The sequence below is a fragment of the Lactuca virosa genome, chromosome 8, assembly GCF_052849685.1.
Source record: "Lactuca virosa cultivar CGN04683 chromosome 8, Lactuca_virosa_CGN04683_v6, whole genome shotgun sequence".
NCBI classification, from domain to species: domain Eukaryota; kingdom Viridiplantae; phylum Streptophyta; class Magnoliopsida; order Asterales; family Asteraceae; genus Lactuca; species Lactuca virosa.
In genome coordinates this window covers 56,525,878-56,547,225 of record NC_136433.1, presented here as the reverse complement: position 1 = coordinate 56,547,225, position 21,348 = coordinate 56,525,878, and the positions used below count along the sequence as shown (strand labels likewise).

Sequence of the window (21,348 nt, the reverse complement as noted above, 5' to 3'; positions counted from 1 at the left end):
TAAAACAATAGTTGTCCCATGCTCGAAGCATGTACACTATGTTTACCTATGGTCTTTTCTTTGTGAAATAGATCAATTGTAAACATTTCCATTGACTCTCATTTCACAATTCCAAATCCTTATAGTAAGTGTAAGAATATCAAATTCTTGCCTTTTACTATAATCTGTTAGATTCTAAACTTTAATGCAATAATCCTTTCATAATGTCAATGCACAAAAGGTCACAAAACTATGCCAATAATAGTATAAAGTATTCCCTTTGGACATTGGTTATTGAACCAATTCCATGGAAGCGAATTTTCATATTCAAAGTACATTCCTTTGAACATGCTTCTTGCATTAAGGTTTCTAATCTTACACAGATTTTACGATCAACTTCCACTTATGGAACATTTCCATAATTCCATATGACTAGCACTTCTGAACAAGAGTTACCTCTTCTCAGAACCTGTCAATATGGACCTTCCAAAACTTATACTTCCAACTGTCCATAAGCAACCAATCTTTAGTGAACCTCAGATTGTCCTCGACAATTACTTAACCATTTTAGTCATATCCAGTTCTGCTCCTTTTTCCCTCTTAATTCCTAGGCATTTGGAAAATTCAGAACACATAAATATCATAACATATGCAATCGATCCTATACCCGAAGCATATGGGATACGATTCATAATGTCTCACATAAAGACATGATCCTTGACCAGTCTTTTGCTATAATGTTTCTATTTGCCATGTTCTCACAATTCAAACTATGAAGAGGTATGCCGTAATCATAATCAAAATTTTAGAATGCAATTAACATTTCCATATATATAATTTCCTTATGTTGAACCATTTCAACATAACATTCATATATACTCTTGACTAAATTTGAATAAAATCTCAATCTAAGCTTTTAGAATTGGAATGAAGTATAATTTCCTCTCCCTTAATTATAACAAAACAACTTTTCAAACCCTGCAACTTTGCAAATTGAACCTTTTGTTTTCTATAATTAATATTGCTAACTCGCAACATTACCATAATAATCATGCTCCCACTAACATGATAATTATATCCTTACCAGCATAACACTTATGCTCCCACTAGCTTTGACATGTACCTATAAATCAACTGGACTTCTAGAAATCAATACTTATTGACTTTCAAAGTTCAGATTTCTGATACTTGGTGCTTTGATGATATGTCTTTACCAGTCTTCTCCAACCCATACACCTTTTAGATTAAATAGCACAAGTGTGTGTTTCAACCTTTCAAAACTTAACTTAATAAGTCCCGAATGTTCAAACTCTTTGCCATTTCTCACAATTCAAACTATGAAAAGGGATACCGTAATCATAAACGAATTTGAGAATGCAACCATCACAACTGCTAACTCTAATCCTTTAAAATATTCTTAGTGAAAGCATTTCATCACCATCATTTTCATGAGTCAGAGAGAAACCTTATGACACTTAGATTTTACAGTGTATGTGTTCCTATCCATATAAATTTGTTATTCCAAACCACTATTCCAGGATAAGGTTTATGACAAATCCAAACTCATAAGGACTGAACTTGCTTAATCCCAATTTCTTGCCATCTGGTAGCTCAAGGGCCCACCATTGCTTCCAGGTTGCAAACCATTGAGAACTCACAGAACTCACATGTACAATCAACTGGAATGGGCACAAAATAAGAATATGTCAACACGATAGGTTACAAGCCTCAAGTCGTGTGCTAGTAATTAACGATAGGTTTACTCTTGATTAGTTCTTAAAACTTTTCAAGATCTTTAAGACTCCCATTGTCCTCTTGACATATAAGATTCTTTTATCAAGAACCATTCCTTGACAAAACAAATATTCGAGAGTTAGTGCGGATTCTTATCAAGATAAACACTTCACACAATTAGTCTTAGTTATATCTTACCAATTTCAAATATACAATAGTAAGAAACATTTCATTCTACATTTGATAAGTGTTATAAACCTTTCTTAAGATTATGTCACTCAAGTTACAATCTTGGAGTGCAACTCTAAGATTTGATTTTTGGAACGAAGTATGATTCATCTATTCGATTTAACCATTCTAACAATTCACGATTCCTCTTCTTAGCCATACAAATGCACTAAGATGTCCTTAGAGGATGAATTGTGATATGGTTTTCCATAATCATTAATATAATCATAAAACATGATACTAAAGTACTCTCCCATCTTTTTAGATTGAAGAAACTTTTATCTTTCTGCCTAATTTGATTCTGCTTATTCATTCTGCTATACATTGAAACCCTTCCAATGATTCAGAATTATACTTAAACTTGTGTATAACCATATTTACTAAACTTTAGTAAATCATGACGAATAGTCTTATCGATCTTTGTGGTGGACCTGACCAGCGCATATCCAAGTGCACCCGATCCCCTAGTCCTTCACTTGACTCACATATACATGTGAACAAGGAATTAGTCTTAATTTCCCAAAGACGAAAAATTATGACATTACCATAAATGAAAGAATCAAATACATATAGAACATTGCTAGAATATACACAAACATCAATTTTCACAAATGCCATTGTAAGGTAACTTTTAAAACAAAATCAAAATTTTATTTACAAAATGCGGAAAACTTATCCTTACAATGAAATTACAAATGAAAACTATGTTTTATCTATTCCTAAGCAATTTATCATAACTCTTAAGCAGCAACTCATAAATCTGATCACCAAACCATGCAATCGAAATTCATTTCTTCGCGATCAGACTCATCATACTCTTTCTTTAAGCTTCCTTTGATTCTGAAGCAGAGTCAAACTTTTGATTCTACCTTCTCTTAGATCTTTCAGGTAGTATGGGCAGCTTCGCTTCCAATGTCCCTTCAAATGGCAATAGAAACAAACGGCTTCGGGAAGTAGATCTTCCAATCAACTTTGCTTTACTAGTTCCCCAAATTATTTCTGATTCAGCAGCAACAAGCAAATAGGAAAGATCAATTAAGGTCATGTCGTGGTCTGTAATATAGTAGTCCTTAAAACTCACTATATGACTCAGGGAGTGACTGGAGAACCTAGTCAACAACCAATTTCCTCAAGACTTCGACACCCAACTCTCCCAACATATGCAGACTATCCATCCTTGGATTTGTTTGCCAATAGGGATTGAGTGACCTTGAACTTTTCAAGTCTTTAAACTTGTAGGTTACGGAGAATAATTGGAGGAGGTGGAGGAAAGGAAGTATGATTTCCACTTCCACGATCTAATCGTGAAACATCATCTTCAATAGGAAAGCTTGTTCTAAAAGATTTGGAAAGACCATAGTTGTCTGAATTAGACATCTATAAAGGGAGAAATTCAAGTTAGTTGATTTAAGTCCTTAACATAACACCCAAAAAGAAATGTTAAGGCTAGGACCCAACACAATATTTTACAAGCGCGAAGAGGGATGCCGTAATCCAATTGTAAAATATTTGAAGGTAGGTAAATGACGATTTACCAATTTCCACCAAAAATGAAATTTACATTAAGTTTTAATTGGATTTGAAATTCCTAGATTCTTTTGAGATTCATTGAACTTTCAATGGCATGTTTAAATCTCGATTGTGCCCTCTCAAGTTTGTGACTGGGATGCCGAGGATCACAAACAAGGTGTGAATAACCATGCAAATTTGCTTGGTACACCCAATGTTACAAATCACCTAATCAATGTGTCGGTTAACCACACATGCTCCATTGATCTATGATTAATATCAAGCTACCCTTAGCCACGCACTGTCAGTCCCAGATTAGTGTGTCGGTTAACCACACACGCTCCACGAATGACTTAACAAGGTTCTAAGTGCAATTTCATGGGGTAGTACCATTTTCCACATTTTTCCTAAAGTAACTAAGATTGGGAATTTAATAAAAGTTTAGTTACTTTTTGTTTATCATTATACTTTTAATGATGGGAGAATTAGAGTCCTATCCTACCCGTTCGGCTAACGACCCTCCACCAGTCAAGGAAGCGGTGGGTGAGGGTGGACACCCATTAAACTGCCATTTTATAGGCTGCAACCTTATACCCCCCTTATAGACTGACTTCATGAATGAGGCATACTAACAGTAAGATTGACTTATTCTTATACATATGTATAAGTATTAACTCTTAATATTATAATAGCATAAGGGTGTATTTTACACATTTAAAATACTTGGTGGTTTCATCTATTAATTAAACTATACTCTTAATTTAATTAAACTTAAACCATGTCATTATGGAATTATTAACTCTCTTTTAATTAAACACTTTAATTAATTTAATAAAGTCCATACGGTTTAATTTTAACTTTTAAAATTTTAGGGTTTGGAATTAAAGCATTTGTAAGTGTGACTTTACAAATTCCAAAACTTGAGGGCATGTTTTGAAACTTTTCAAGACTCTTCACTTCCATAACTTATGGATATTTATGTGTTTTAATATTCATGAATGTGACTTTTCATATAACTTGAGGACAAGTTACAATAACACATAACATGAATAATTAGATCAACTATTTTTTTTTTGGATCAAACACAATTATCATATAATTTTTTTATTGATCTAAACTAACTCATAACAAGACAATTCATGTCAAATAATACAAACAATTAACCTATTATCTTAATATTTGACAATTGTGCTTTCATTTCCATAACTTATGAGTTTAATATGGTTTTTATGGAACACTTTTCAAGTTCCATAACCTGAGGACAAGTTATGGAAGACATTAAAGCCATTAAAAATGATACTCTTCTATTTTTTCATAACCTATGAAATTTAATGACTATTTTAAAAGGAAAAACTCTTCATTTTCCATAACTTGAGGACAAGTTATGGAGTTCATAAAAATCATTTAGATCAATTTCAACAAATAAATTAATCATATAATTCATGATTGATCTAATTAAACTCATAACTCAAGATAATATCAAATCAACATTTTATCAATAACTATGTTTATCATATAAACCAACAATTACTTTAAAACTTTGACAATTATCTTGTTATTGGATTAATATAATCACTACTATATCATAAAAAACAAATTTAATGATGCAAAACAGTTTGTAGTAGTGATTCCAATCCAATCTAGACCAAAAACCTCGAAAAACTGCCAACTACATGCCCAACTCGTCGAGCCAGATAATGGACTCGACGAGTTCATCACATTTGAGCATGAACTCGACGAGTTCATGTATGGACTCGTCGAGTCCCCCTGTCAGAGTGCAATTTTTTGACTTTTCCAACTTTGAAAAACTAGTAAGTATCAAATATAATAGAAAACAACCCATGGCTCTGATACCACTGTTGGGTTTTGGTGTACTATAACATCCTATGGTGCACATACAACCCTAAATGCCTTGTATCTATGTTTTTTTCTAATTATACATGCAATATTGTTTTCCAAAGCATTAAGCCTACAACTAGCATACAATATGACAATTTGAACAATTCAACTAGTTAGATGACTTACCTTTTAGTAGGACTTGTAGTTCTTGGCCTTAGAAAGCTCTAGCACCTCAAGTGTGATGCCTCTAATGGTTCACAAACACCATATGCAAGAGGAGGCTTGATAGAATAAGTTATCTTGCACAAAAATCGATTCTCACTCTCTTAGAATGACTAGCACACGATTTTGGCTCTAACGGGGTCTTTATATAGTGTTGCAAAGGTTAGGGTTTCATCCATGAAACCCTAAAGCTCTATGACCTTCCATATCCCTTAGGCTCCATGGGTTAAAGCTCCATGGACTATCCATGAACTATTTAGCCCATCCTAATGGATCATTGGCCCACACTACAAGAATGATTAGTTTACATAATCAACCCCATATATTTAATTAGTCACTTTTTGATCACTAAATTAACTCCAAGTTAATTCTTGACCAATACTAATTAAATAATATAATTTCTTAATTAATATATTATACTTATAATATATTAATAAATCACCAATAACCTTATTCTCAAAAGTCCATCCTATCAAATTGCACTGGTGAAGGCAACCCAAAAGGACCATGCTACTATCGGGTCAAGTACATACCAGTTATAGTTATGGGCTTAGACACCAAATCCAACACATCCCACACGTAATATTTTGCATCACTTTTTAATTTGTATTTTTGTGCGCGTGTGAATGTGTCGGGATACCTTTTTGTGACCAAAAAGTTAACGATATCAGCATACCAAGGAATAGAATGAGTAAGGGAAAATAGATGCTCATCTGGAAACTCGTCCCGCAACGGGGGATGAGTCTCATTTGAAGTGATCCGGCTTAAATGATCGGCTACAAGATTCTCGCATCCACTCTTGTCCCGAATCTCTAAATCAAATTATTGTAATAACAAGATCCACCGGATGAGTCTTGGCTTTGCATCTTTCTTTGTCATCAAGTATTTGAGAGCCACATGATCCGAATACACAATAACTTTAGTGCCTAGTAGATATTGCCTAAACTTCTCCAAGGCGAACACTATGGCCAATAGCTCCTTCTCCGTGGTAGAGTAGTTGCTTTGAGCATTGTTTAGTTTCGTTGATGCATAGTAGTTCACATGGGAGGCTCTTCCATTCTTTTGACCCAAAACGGCGCCAATAGCATAGTTGCTTGCATCACACATGATCTCAAAGGGGAGATCCCAATTCGGTGCTTGTATGATGGTATCAGATGTAAGTAACTCTTTGAGCTTGTCTAAAGCCTCTTTGCACTCCTCATTAAACTCGAAATCAACCACTTTTTTCAAGAGTTGGCACATTGGTCTTGTTATCTTTGAAAAGTCCTTGATGAATCTCCGGTAGAAACCTGCATGGCCCAAAAAAGAACGAACTTCCCGAACACAAGTCAGGTAAGGTAAGCTTTGAATAACATCAATTTTGGCCTTATCTACCTCAATTCCTTTCTTAGACACAATGTGACCCAAAATAAGACCTTGACTCACCATGAAATGACATTTCTCAAAATTTAAAACCAAATTTGTTTCAATGTATCTTTTCAAAATTTTGGTGAGATTGGTTAAACATTCTTGAAAAGAGTTGCCATATACCGTAAAGTCATCCATGAAAACTTCAATTATATTCTCAACATATTCTGAAAAAATACTAACCATACATCGTTGGAAAGTGGTCGGGGCATTACACAATCCAAATGGCATTCACCGGTATGCAAAAGTGCCAAATGGACATGTAAAGGTTGTCTTTTCTTGGTCTTTCGGTGTCACCGGGATTTGGTGAAAACCGGAATACCCGTCTAGACAGCAATAATGTGATTTTCCGGCCAACCTTTCTAACATTTGGTCGATGAAAGGTAATGAAAAATGATCTTTTCTTGTGCTTGCATTAAGTTTTGCGGTAGTCAATACATACTCTCCACCCGTTTTGCACACGGGTGGGGACCATCATACCTTTGTTGTTCTCGACTACCGTGATCCCCGTCTTCTTTGGTACCATTTGCACCGGGCTCACCCATTTGCTATCCAAGATTGGATATATCATCCCCGCATCAAGAAGTTTCAATATTTATTTCTTCATAACTTCCATCATTGGCGGATTCAACCTTCTTCGCGCATCCCGACTTGGCTTGCATTCATCCTCCATCAAAATCTTGTGCATGCAAGTGGAGGGGCTCAATCCCTTGATATCTGCAATCGTCCAACCCATTGCTTCTTTATGTTCCTTCAACACCTTGAGGAGTTTCTCTTCTTCAAGTTCGGATAAGTGAGTCGAAATGATAATCAGGAGGGTCTCATTCTTGCCCACGTAAGCATACTTTAAGTGTTGAGGTAGGACTTTCAGTTCCAATTCGGGTGGTTGAACAAGCGATGGTGGCAACTTCGTATAGGTCGGGGGCAACTCAATTTGCTTAACACCGAATCTTGTGGATTTCTTCACTTCCAAATTATTGACCAACCTTTCAACTTCCGGATCCAAAGAATAAAACTTCAATTGTTCGGCTAGTTTCCCGCAATCAAGCCCCTTGTGTAGGATCATCTCCAACATATCACCATTGGACAACTCAAAAAGTTCTTGGGTTATTGGCTCAACAACATCAACAAAGTACAAAGATGAAACATCACTAGGATGTCTCATAACATCATAAATATTGAAACTTATTGTTTCACCATCAAACTCCATTGTTAAACTTCCCGCATACACATCAATCTTCGTCCTAGCCGTCTTAAAAAATGGTCTCCCAAGTAAGATTATAGCCGATTTGGAGGACACTTGTTCTTCTAGATCAATCACATAGAAATCCGTCGGAAAGACCAATTGGTTCACTTGCACTAAGACATCTTCCAAAACACCTCTAGGAAAGACACTTGATTTGTCCGCAAGAGAAATTATGACACTGGTTTCACTTAAGGGCCCAACATTCAATGATTTATACACCAAATAGGGTATGACATTAATAGAAGCACCGAGATCGAGCATGACGCTACTATAAGTCACATCCACTATCTTGCAAGGAACTGTAAACATTCCCAGGTCTTTGCACTTGGCTGGAAGTTTCCTTTGTAAAACCGCGGATGCATTTCCATTCATTGTGATTTTCTTATTTCCTTTCAACTTCCTTTTGTTGGTGCAAAGTTCCTTCAAGAAATTTTCATATCTAGGGATTTGTTTGAATGCATCAAGGAGTGGGATGTTTACTTCCACCTTTGGAAAGTGCCCAAAATCTCTTTCTCCTCCATATTCTTTTTTGAAGTTGCAAGTCGATCGGGAGGGGAATGGCGGTTGAGTGGATATTGGTGTCACAAAAGGAATAGTCTTCTTTGGGACTCCGGTTTGTGTGGCATTCTTGATAATAGGATCCTCAATGGGAGCGATCTATATTTCTTCCGCATCTTCCCTCGACTTCTTCTTTGAACTACTTTCTCAAGTTTGTTTACCACTTCTCAAAGTCACCACATTGACATTTGGGTTCTTTTCGGTTTGAGAGGGTAGTTTGCCACGAGACTCCAACTTGCTTTTAGATGTAACTATATCCCCCATTTGTGCTTCAAGGTTGGAGATACTAGTTCTTGTCTCTTTTTGGAATTGTTGGGTACTAGTGTGTCGCACCCCCAAACCAGAACAGCGGAAACGTTCGGGGGCGGAGGACTTTAGGTAAGTATCACAACACATGCAATATAATAATCAAAATACAAACAACCATTGCATTAATAAGTATAAGTTTTACATAAGTGTTTAAACATTACATATTCAAACACTAAAGTAGGTACAGTAGAAGACAAGAGTCGCGGTACGGTACTAGGTATTCTTCTCAAAAGCTTCGGGAGTGTACCTGTCTACTGGATTCCTGAGAACACAAGTTATTTGGAAAGAGTAGATCAGCATTTAAGCTGGTGAGTTCATAAGTATTTTAGTTCTGTTAAGTATACCCTAAGTTCTTTGAATAAGTTCACTGGTTCCTCCAAAAAATCCTATATTTCCTGAGATGATAGATTGATAACCTCAATAGTTTCCCTCTGTAATTACTTAGTTTATACTGATTATATATAACACAATATCGAATGGACAGTTAAATAGGTGTATCTGCCCTAAGCCCACAACCAAACAAGGAACAGGAAGTAAGGCGGAAGTCACACATTTCACTGTCAATCGGATATTACTTATGTATAACTCTGATGTAATAACTAAAAAATTATAGAACTAACCACTAAAGTTCCTTTATGTTTTACTAGTTTACAGAAAGTGTGTGACAACCGTCACTTTCTGGTCAAGTCAAAGTCAAGAAAGTCAACAAGTCAATCTGGTCAACTCAACTAGTTCAAATATGTTAGGGATTACCTTATGTTTACTCATGTGTAACTCTAAATTTTAATGCAAAGTAACACTTGAAAGTTTCAAATGTTCAAAATCCTAAACCCTAATCAGTTTGAGGGAAGTAACAACTCTATAAAACACTATTACGTACCCTTCAGGGGCGTATAACACTCAAAATGGGTTGTAACTAAGCCTACGACCTTTGATCTGCGAAGAAAAACATTAATAAAGGCCCCCGACAAAGTCTCTCTCAATCTATCCCATTGTACTGAAATCTCTCCAAGTATGTGAAATCTCTCCCAAATCTCTCTAAGTATGAGAAATCTCTCCAAGTATGTGAAATCTCTCTCAAATCTCTCCAAGTATGTGAAATCTCTCCCAAATCTCTCTAAGTATGAGAAATCTCTCCAAGTATGTGAAATCTCTCCCAAATCTCTCCAAGTATGTGAAATCTCTCCCAAATCTCTCTAAGTATGAGAAATCTCTCCAAGTATGTGAAATCTCTCCAAGTATGTGAAATCTCTCCTAAATCTCTCCAAGTATGTGAAATCTCTCCCAAATCTCTCTAAGTATGAGAAATCTCTCCAGGTATGTGAAATCTCTCCCAAATCTCTCCAAGTATGTGAAATCTCTCCCAAATCTCTCTATGTACCTTCCTTAGTCGAAAACAGCCCAAAAGGACCCTCTTGATCTGGAACCCTCTTAGTCCGGAACCCTCTTAGTCCGGAACCCTCTTGGAACCCTCTTGGTCCGGAACCCTCTTAGTCTGGAATCCCTTGGTCCGGAACCCCCTTAGTCCGGACTATCCTCCTGCTTCGGAACCTCCTTCTGACTCCGGAACATGTGGGGCGGATCGGACTTCCAAGCTGAACCGGACGAATTTCGCTCCTGACCTCGGATCCGAGAAGAAAGCTTCGGACCTCGCCCAGCGCCTCCGGAATTCCCTGTTTACCCGCTTCGGACCCTCGCAACCTAATCCTATCCTCCGTAAATTTGGTATTAGCTCCGGAATGCTTAAAGGAGCTCCGGAAATTCTGTTGTGACTCCGGATTTCACCCCTTCACTCCGGATTTTTACCAATTTCGGACTTTTTAGTGTTTTTAAGCATTTTTGCTCCGGAAATTTCCTCAGACTTTTATTTTTATAATTTTAAACACTCCAAACTTATATTTTTATATATAAGACCCTATATTATCATATTTTAAACCATATTTTGGGAAATGATCGTAAACCAAGGACAATATCTATTGGGTAAGATATTGTGTTAGAGTGTTGACTTCTCATAGAGTGTGACACAAGCTATCCCCCATACCCACTTAGGACAACCCGCAGTCACTATTCACCCCTACCTAGTCAACTATTTGTCCTCTCACATCTCCCCTCCAGCTGGTAACTTGATCAAAAGTTGGAAACTCCCATTTCTCCTTCCACTTTACTCACACTCTCACCAAGAAAAAAACATTTCTCTCTCATTTCCCTCTTTAAGAACTCGAGACTCCAAGGATGCCTTTGAACTTCTCACCCTCAATCAGTAAGTATTCTCATCCTACATTGAACATTCTTCACTCCTTCACTCAACTTATGAATCTCTCATAACCAATGTCACCATAATTGTTCTTAGATCTTCAACTCTCCAAGCTTCTACCAAGTGTTCTTGACTTAGAAACCCTTTCTCTTCAGCATACATCTAAGGAAATCACTCAAGGTGAGTTCATACCCCTAAATTTTCATGTTTTCTTCAAGTTTTAGGGGGGGGGGGGGGGGGGGAATACAAGTTAACACACCTTAATATAACTCAAACTCATACTTCAACTTTTCACAGAAACGTTGAGTCCTATTCACGGACTGTTTTAACCAACTTAAACTAAATATATTTCAAAACTGTTTCATATGCAAGTATTTCAGGTTTATACCTTTCTAATGACTACTTTCACACCTCCATACGATTTTTCTACAATTTATGGTGAATTTTATAAAACTGCCTATCATTTCCGAAACGAATTCGGACCAGTCTGTGGATATGAACATTTTCACATAAGTTAGACACTTCTAAAAATCATACTAATAATTATGGATAAACTAGACACATTTTCTAAACTCTCAAAGTTTACGGATTCAGTTTTCGACTTCGTATGATTTTTCTATGATTTTTCTAAAGCAGTACAGAAAGGTTAAAAACTAGTTCACAACTTACAATTTTCATAACACTTTGTAACATGTTGAGCAAAGTGTTTGTCTTTGATGACTTTATAATTTACACATGTTTTCTGTTAAGTTATGGTTAAATAACAGAAATTTACTTCCTAAATTGTAAGAGTCCTTTCACATTACAAACATACAATATAAAACATAAGAAGCATAGTTATGCATTCTAAGCATGCTACACGTAAACTCGTTAACGTAAGTTGTGAGACAATTCTCCAAATGTACTCTTAGAGTACGGGTTAAAATTCCTGCAAGTTATAACCAGAGTCTCTTGTAGGGAGAGCGTGATAATTGTGTATAGATCTATATTGGGATTGACACCCCACACCTTGCTGCTAGCTACAGCGGGACCTGCAGGTCTACGGGTGACAAAAGTCATAATAAATTTTAACGTCTGAAAATCGTTGTAAAAGGTCATCCGGTTGTAGTATGGTTATAGCGACTCACATAGAGAGTTAACATCACTTAAAGTTTACGGGAGATACTACTTTAAAAAGGAAAACAGAAAGGGGTTTTATCTATTTAAAACTGTATTCTTCGTTTATGTTACGAACACACACTCATGCATTCGGTCTTGGGATTTAATACTACATAATATTTGATAAGGAAAATATTGGATTTTTCTTGTGTACACATTCCATTTTACAAATAAAGGTTTTTCCAACATTTCACCCAAAAGCTTATGAACTCACAAACTTAATTGTTGACACTCTTTCAAAACTACTTGTATTCTCAGGAAACCCGTGAAACAGGTAATCAACTGCTTTTGAGGATGGGACACCAGACGTCAAATTATATATTTTTGTCATCATAATGTAATTGATTTTGAAACATGTAAACTCATACTATGGTGTAACTTTTTCAATTATGTTTATGATGGTTGTATTTACTATGCGCACTATTATACTCGTTGTGGTGATACTATACATGAAGTCCTCCACCCCTGAACGTTTCCGCCATCCTTGGTTTGGAGGTGTGACCGATTGGTATCAGAGCATTGTTTATAGTGAACACAGTATATCAAACCATATAAGATATACAAACTATGAACACAAAGGGACTAAGACTTTCTTATTTAAAAGTTTTCCCCTACAAGTATGCTTCTAAAATAATAAAAGCGTTATTTTTATGAGAAAGTATAAGTGCATACATGCTTACCAATATAGTGTCTCGTCTAAGGAAAAATGCAAAAGTTAAAAATAGAGGAGTTGTGCAATGTGAATATGCCTTGGATTATGCAATCAATTCTGGGAGGAATATAGCCTGATCAACTATATTCGTCCGAGAAGTGACTAGTATATGCTAGGGGATACTCATAGTGAACAACAAGTCTATCAACTTACCAACACCCATACAAGAAACACATTAAGAATCAAACACAACCGTTAAAATACTATAGGAGTATTTTTGTTAACTAAGCACAATATTTCTAGATCCATTATGTGCCTCTTACACCTTCCCCCCCCCCCCCCCCCTTTTTTTTCTCGTACATACGACATGGAAAGATTTCATTAACCCGGAGACCCCAACTTTCCGAACCATGGAAACAGTGGTTGGTTGGAAGCAGAACCAGAAGAGGATCCCGAGGAAGTATTCGAGGAGGAACCCGAAGAAGACCCCGAAGAGGATGAAGAAGAAGAGGAATTGGAGGACGAAGAAGAAGAGGAGGAGCCGGAGGAGGAAGTCATCAACCCTCCTTACATCGCCAAGGTGCCTGCGAACCGTTTTGGCTACAACAGGCCCGAGCCCCGTTGGGCAATAGTGATCGAGAGATGGAGCCGTCAACAACGACAACGATCACCATTTGGCGCACAACGGGGTTACTACGACCTCAGTCATGGGGGACCAGCTGACAGAGCCCTCCCAGTCGTGATCCAGCAGATCACGAACCTTGGGGACCAGAATAGGGAGATGGTGAATCAAGTTCGGAACCTCAACGCTGTGGTGGATGCATCCGATGCTCGTACACGGGACTTGGAAAGAGACTTATACCCCATGGACCAACTCATCGAGGACCTTACCACCGCTCGGGCGGAAGTAAGGGAGTGCCAGATAAGGCACGCGGCTCTCGAAGAGAGAGTGATCGTGGCCGAACGCTGGATTACAGAACTTCAGGGAGCCTCGACCTCGTCTCAAGGCCACGATGGACCAGCTGATACCACCCGCCGCGAGTAGTGCTTGCACTACTCACATTTTGTTATAAACTAGGTTTACGAGTATGTGTTGGGACTACTCTTTCCTGTAAGTAGGTTTGACCCTGCGTCTAAGTGATTACACTAGTCAAAGGGTCTATGTGCTGTCAAAATTCTTTGTTACGTTGATATAATGTAGACCTTCTATAAGGTCAAATTTTCCTAAAATCATGTACTAAATTATATCAATGAAAATTGGCATGCGTTTTATTTTATTGGGATTTCATCTCAAATTGCATAACATGGCATTAACAAACGATTTGCTTATGGTAACTCTGAGATTATTTAATATATACCCCGAGGTTATGTGTAATCAAGAGGCGATCGACTTAGAAATGGCAAGCCCCCCTTGGATCCTGTTCCTTATTTGGTTGTGGGCCCAGGGCAGACTCATTAAGTTCGAAGGTCTGTTGGATCTTAGTTATACACAACTAGTATACATTAGGTGGTCTTATGAGTGGGCCAGGCATGGAACAAAGATTACAAGATTTCATTTGAATCGTTACTACTAAATTCATAAGTTTATTTATATAGACTTCTGCTATGAATTGTTTGCAACATTCGAAAAATCGGGAAAACTAATAACCTAGTTTTGCGTCTCCCGACTAATAACCATTTCTAAAAGACTTATACTCATTTCGTCTTTGAAATTCTATAACAGAAAAATGCTGCCTCGTAGATCTGCTAGACGCACCGGCGAAACGCAAACAAATCCACCACCGCCGCCTCCCCAGTATGACCCTGTAATGTTCCAAGCCGCAGTCACGGCTGCGGTGGCAGCTGCTATGTCCCAAATCAGCACCGACGATGCCAGAAGGACCGGGAGCGGTACTAATAACTCCACTCAAGGAGATTGCCAAGGGCGTTCGAGAGAGTGTTCCTTCAAGGACTTTACTAATGGCAAACCCGATTTATTCAATGGAAGCGAGGGAGTCATCGATTTGATGCAGTGGTTCGAGAGGACCGAATCTGTCTTCGAAATCTGTGCGTGCCCCGAGGCAAACAAAGTCAAATTCGCAGCTCGCACTTTCACCGGCAGGGCCCTTACTTGGTGGAATGGCCACGTAAAATCCCTAACTCTCACCGTGGCGAATTCAATAAGCTGGGAAGATTTGAAAACCATGATGCTGAAGGAGTATTGCCCAAGGGGTGAAGTGCAGAAATTAGAACAGGAAATTTGGAGTCTCAAGATGACGAGCTCTGACCTCACAGCTTACACCACCCGATTCAAGGATCTAGCACTCCTCTGCCCGACGATGGTCATTCCGGAAAGCAAGAAGGTGGAGCGATATCTCTGGGGATTATCTTCTGAGATTCAAGATAGTGTGTTGGCCTCACGACCAACTACTTTCGAGAGTGCCAAGGAGTTGGCACAACAACTCATTGATCATCGGGCCAGAAACCACCTCCGATCAAGAGCGACGAGGAAACAACAAGAGGAAATTCTGGGATAATAAAAAGAAGCAACCGGCGCAGGGCCCCACAAAGCAGCAGCAAACTGTTGCCATCCATGCTGCCACTACTCCTTCCACTCCAGCACCACTGAGACAATATGCTGGAACCCTTCCCAAGTGCAACAAATGCAACTTTCACCACAACGGTCCCTGTCGAGAAATGCACTGCAAAAGCTGTAACAAAAAGGGGCATATCGCCCGTTTCTGCAGGGCGTCTGCCCAACAAGCCAAACCAGCCACCAACGCCGGAGCAAGCCGAGCCTGTTACGGTTGCGGGGAGACTGGGCACTACAAGAGGGATTGCCCAAAGGCTAGAAATGCAAACACCGGCGGTGTCGGAAGGATTTTGGCCATAGGACAAGGAGAAGCAAAGGAAGATCCCGCGGTGGTTACCGGTACATTTCTCCTCAATAACTCATATGCATACATATTATTCGATAGTGGAGCGGAAAGGAGTTTCGTTAGCCACAAATTCAAACAATTATTAAAACAAAATCCTCAATCACTAAAAGATACATACGTGGTAGAAATGGCTAATGGAAAAACAGAAAGCACTAATGACATATACTCAGGGTGTACCCTCACTCTAGACAACTACTCATCCAAAATCGATCTATTTCCAGTCTCAATAAAAAGTTTTGACGTCATTATTGGCATGGATTGGTTAAGTTCAAATCGTGCTGACATTCTGTGTTACGAAAGGGCTGTACGCCTTAATCTGCCGAGCGGCAAAACTCTTATCATCTACGGTGACAAACCCAGTGCAAATCTACAAATCATCTCTTGCGTCAAAGCCCAAAAGTATCTCCGCAAGGAATACCACGCCTTCTTAGCCCACGTTGTGGATAGGAAACAAGAGGTGGAAAACATCAAGGACATTCCGGAGGTCTGTAATTTCTCTGACGTATTCCCGGAAGACCTTCTCGAAGTCCCTCCCGCACGACAAGTCGAATTCCGAATCGACCTGATCCCCGGAGCTACCCCAGTAGCCAAAGCGCCCTACCGTCTAGCGCCAGCCGAGATGCAGGAACTATCCAGCCAACTAAACGTACTGCTGAGCAAGGGGTTCATTAGACCCAGCTTCTCGCCTTGGGAAGCACCAGTTCTCTTTGTGAAAAAGAAGGATGGATCGTTTCGCATGTGCATCGACTACCGCGAGCTAAATAAGCTTACCGTCAAAAACCGATACCCTTTACCTTGAATCGACGACCTATTTGATCATCTTACTTCTCAAAGATCGATCTGAGATCGGGATACCATCAACTACGTGTTCAGGAGGAGGATGTTCCCAAAACGGCGTTCAGAACTCGGTACGGTCACTACTAATTTGTAGTAATGCCCTTTGGGTTAACAAACGCACTCGTAGTGTTCATGGATCTAATGAACCGGGTGTGTCGGCCTTACCTAGACAAGTTCGTGATTGTCTTTATAGACAACATCCTAGTCTATTCAAGGAGTAAGGAAGAGCATCGACAACATCTACGACAGGTATTGGAGACACTAAGGGCAGAGAAATTATATGCAAAATTTTTAAAGTGTGAATTTTTGATTCGAGAAGTGGACTTCCTCGGTCATGTGGTTAGCGAGAAAGGGATACACGTGGATCCCTCCAAAATCAAGGCAATCGAGAATTGGTCAGTACCAAGGACGCCCACAGAAATCCGCCAATTCTTAGGCCTCGCTGGCTACTACCGAAGGTTCATCCAAAATTTCTCCAAGATTGCCAAACCACTTACCACCCTAACCCAAAAGAGTGTAACTTTCAGCTGGGGAGAGAAACAAGAAACCGCCTTCCAAACCTTAAAACAGGCCCTATGTAGCGCCCCGATTTTATCCCTGCCCGAGGGAACCGAAGACTTTGTGGTCTACTGCGACACATCAAACCAGGGCCTTGGATGTGTGTTGATGCAACGAGGAAAGGTCATTGCCTACGCATCAAGGCAATTAAAAACACACGAGGTCAATTACGCCACGCATGAACTCGAATTGGGAGCAGTAGTATTCGCCCTAAAAATTTGGAGGCACTACCTTTACGGAACAAAGTGCACTATCTTTACCGATCACAAAAGCCTTCAGCACATCCTCAATAAAAAAGAGCTCAACATGAAGCAGAGACGATGGGTAGAATTACTGAATGATTACGAGTGTGAGATTCGTTATCAACCAGGTAAGGCCAACGTGGTAGCTGACGCCTTAAGTCGAAAAGAATACTCGGGTCGCCGAGTAAAGTCATTAACCATGACAATCCATTCGCACCTGCCCATGCAAATCAAAGAGGCTCAAGTGGAAGCTTTGAAGCCTGAGAATGTGGCAGGTGAGGCTTTAAGAGGAATGGATAAGAATCTAGAAGTCAAGGGCGACGGAGCTCATTATCTCATAAACCGAATTTGGACACCGAAATTCGGCGGCTTCAGGGATGTTGTTCTGAACGAAGCACACAAAACTCGATACTCCGTACATCCGGTTCGGACAAGATGTACCTGGACCTGAAGAAACTCTACTGGTGGCCGAACATGAAAGCCGAAATCGCTACCTACGTGAGCAAGTGTCTAACTTGCGCCAAAGTTAAGGTAGAGTACCAAAAGCCTTCGGGTCTACTACAGCAACCTGAAATACCCGAATGGAAGTGGGAACGAATAATCATGGATTTCATAACCAAACTGCCTAAGACGACAAGTGGTCTTGATACCATTTGGGTAATCGTCGATAGATTGACCGAATCCGCGCACTTCCTGCCAATAAAGGAGACCGACAAGATGGAAAAGTTGACTAGGACATACATCAAAGAGATTGTACGACTACATGGTGTGCCGATATCCATTATCTCTGACAGAGATAGTAGATTCACTTCACGGTTCTGGCAGTCCTTACAGAAAGCTCTAGGGATCCGGCTAGACATGAGTACGGCCTACCATCCACAAACCGACGGGCAGAGCGAAAGAACTATTCAAACCTTGGAAGATATGCTAAGAGCTTGTGTTATTGACTTCGGTAAAGCATGGGATACCCACTTACCGCTTGTTGAATTCTCGTACAACAACAACTATCATACTAGCATCAAGGTCGCGCCATTTGAAGCTCTTTATGGCCGCAAGTGCAGATCACCACTGTGCTGGGCTGAAGTGGGAGACACACAGTTAGAAAAAGGGCAAGTCCCTAACAGCACCCTCACGGGCCCTGAAATCATAAGGGAAACTACGGAAAAGATTGTTCAAATTCGAGAAAGACTGAAAGCATCTCGAGATTGACAAAAGAGCTACGCCGATAAGCGACGCAAACCCTTGGAATTCCAGGTTAGGGATCGGGTGCTACTGAAGGTCTCACCATGGAAAGGGACGATACGTTTTGGTAAACGTGGTAAACTAAATCCAAGGTACATTGGGCCATTCGAAATCCTTGCCAGGATTGGCCCAGTGGCATATAGACTTCGGCTACCTCAAGAACTTAACAACGTGCACCCGACTTTCCACGTGTCAAACTTAAAGAAGTGTCTGTCTGACGAGACTCTTGTGATCCCTCTCGAAAAAATCGAGGTCAACGAGGGTCTCCACTTCGTAGAAGAACCGGTAGAAATCATGTATCGAGAGATCAAGAGAACGAAACAAAGTCGTATTCCTATAGTGAAGGTCCGTTGGAACGCTAAACGAGGACCCGAGTTCACCTGGGAACGCGAAGATCAGATGAAACAAAAATACCCGCATCTTTTCCCCAACTCTTGAAGTCCCAGTCAAAACGCTAATTTCGGGACAAAATTCCTTCTAACGGGGGGATGATGTGACAACCGTCACTTTCTGGTCAAGTCAAAGTCAAGAAAGACAACAAGTCAATCTGGTCAACTCAACTAGTTCAAATATGTTAGGGATTACCTTATGTTTACTAATGTGTAACTCTAAATTTTAATGCAAAGTAACACTTGAAAGTTTCAAATGTTCAAAATCCTAAACCCTAATCAGTTTGAGGGAAGTAACAACTCTATAAAACACTATTACGTACCCTTCGGGGGCGTATAACACTCAAAATGGGTTGTAACTAAGCCTACGACCTTTGATCTGTGAAGAAAAACATTAATAAAGGCCCCCGACAAAGTCTCTCTCAATATATCCCATTGTACCGAAATCTCTCCCAAATCTCTCCAAGTATGTGAAATCTCTCCCAAATCTCTCCAAGTATGTGAAATCTCTCCCAAATCTCTCTAAGTATGAGAAATCTCTCCAAGTATGTGAAATCTCTCCCAAATCTCTCCAAGTATGTGAAATCTCTCCCAAATCTCTCTAAGTATGAGAAATCTCTCCAAGTATGTGAACTCTCTCCCAAATCTCTCCAAGTATGTGAAATCTCTCCCAAATCTCTCCAAGTATGTGAAATCTCTCCCAAATCTCTCCAAGTATGTGAAATATCTCCCAAATCTCTCTAAGTATGAGAAATCTCTGCAAGTATGTGAAATCTCTCCCAAATCTCTCCAAGTATGTGAAATCTCTCCCAAATCTCTCTAATTATGAGAAATCTCTCCAAGTATGTGAAATCTCTCCCAAATCTCTCCAAGTATGTGAAATCTCTCCCAAATCTCTCTATGTACCTTCCTCAGTCGAAAACAGCCCAAAAGGACCCTCTTGATCTGGAACCCTCTTAGTCCGGAACCCTCTTGGAACCCTCTTGGTCCGGAACCCTCTTAGTCTGGAACCCCTTGGTCCGGAACCCCCTTAGTCCGGACTATCCTCCTGCTTCGGAACCTCCTTCTGACTCCGGAACATGTGGGGCGGATCGGACTTCCAAGCTGAACCGGACGAATTTCGCTCCTGACCTCGGATCCGAGAAGAAAGCTTCGGACCTCGCCCAGCGCCTCCGGAATTCCCTGTTTACCCGCTTCGGACCCTCGCAGCCTAATCCTATCCTCCGTAAATTTGGTATTAGCTCCGGAATGCTTAAAGGAGCTCCGGAAATTCTGTTGTGACTCCGGATTTCACCCCTTCACTCCGGATTTTTACCAATTTCGGACTTTTTAGTGTTTTTAAGCATTTTTGCTCCGGAAATTTCCTCAGACTTTTATTTTTATAATTTTAAACACTCCAAACTTATATTTTTATATATAAGACCCTATATTATCATATTTTAAACCATATTTTGGGAAATGATCGTAAACCAAGGACAATATCTATTGGGTAAGATATTGTGTTAGAGTGTTGACTTCTCATAGAGTGTGACACAAGCTATCCCCCATACCCACTTAGGACAACCCGCAGTCACTATTCACCCCTACCTAGTCAACTATTTGTCCTCTCACATCTCTCCTCCAGCTGGTAACTTGATCAAAAGTTGGAAACTCCCATCTCTCCTTCCACTTTACTCACACTCTCACCAAGAAACAAACATTTCTCTCTCATTTCCCTCTTTAAGAACTCGAGACTCCAAGGCTGCCTTTGAACTTCTCACCCTCATTCAGTAAGTATTCTCATCCTACATTGAACATTCTTCACTCCTTCACTCAACTTATGAATCTCTCATAACCAATGTCACCATAATTGTTCTTAGATCTTCAACTCTCCAAGCTTCTACCAAGTGTTCTTGGCTTAGAAACCCTTTCTCTTCAGCATACATCTAAGGAAATCACTCAAGGTGAGTTCATACCCCTACATTTTCATGTTTTCTTCAAGTTTTAGGGGAGGAGGGGGGGGGGGGGGGGGGAATACAAGTTAACACACCTTAATATAACTCAAACTCATACTTCAGCTTTTCACAG

The 21,348-nt window shown here is 39.6% G+C and overlaps 1 protein-coding gene across 1 annotated transcript; it reads right to left on the bottom strand.

Moving 5' to 3' along the window:
• Positions 1-7,513: 7,513 nt before the first annotated feature.
• On the bottom strand, positions 7,514-8,536 carry LOC145130375 (uncharacterized). The gene has a single exon (XM_079065188.1). It carries the CDS (start codon positions 8,534-8,536, stop codon positions 7,514-7,516), a length of 1,023 nt encoding a protein of 340 aa, XP_078921314.1.
• Between the last annotated feature and the right edge of the window lie 12,812 nt (positions 8,537-21,348).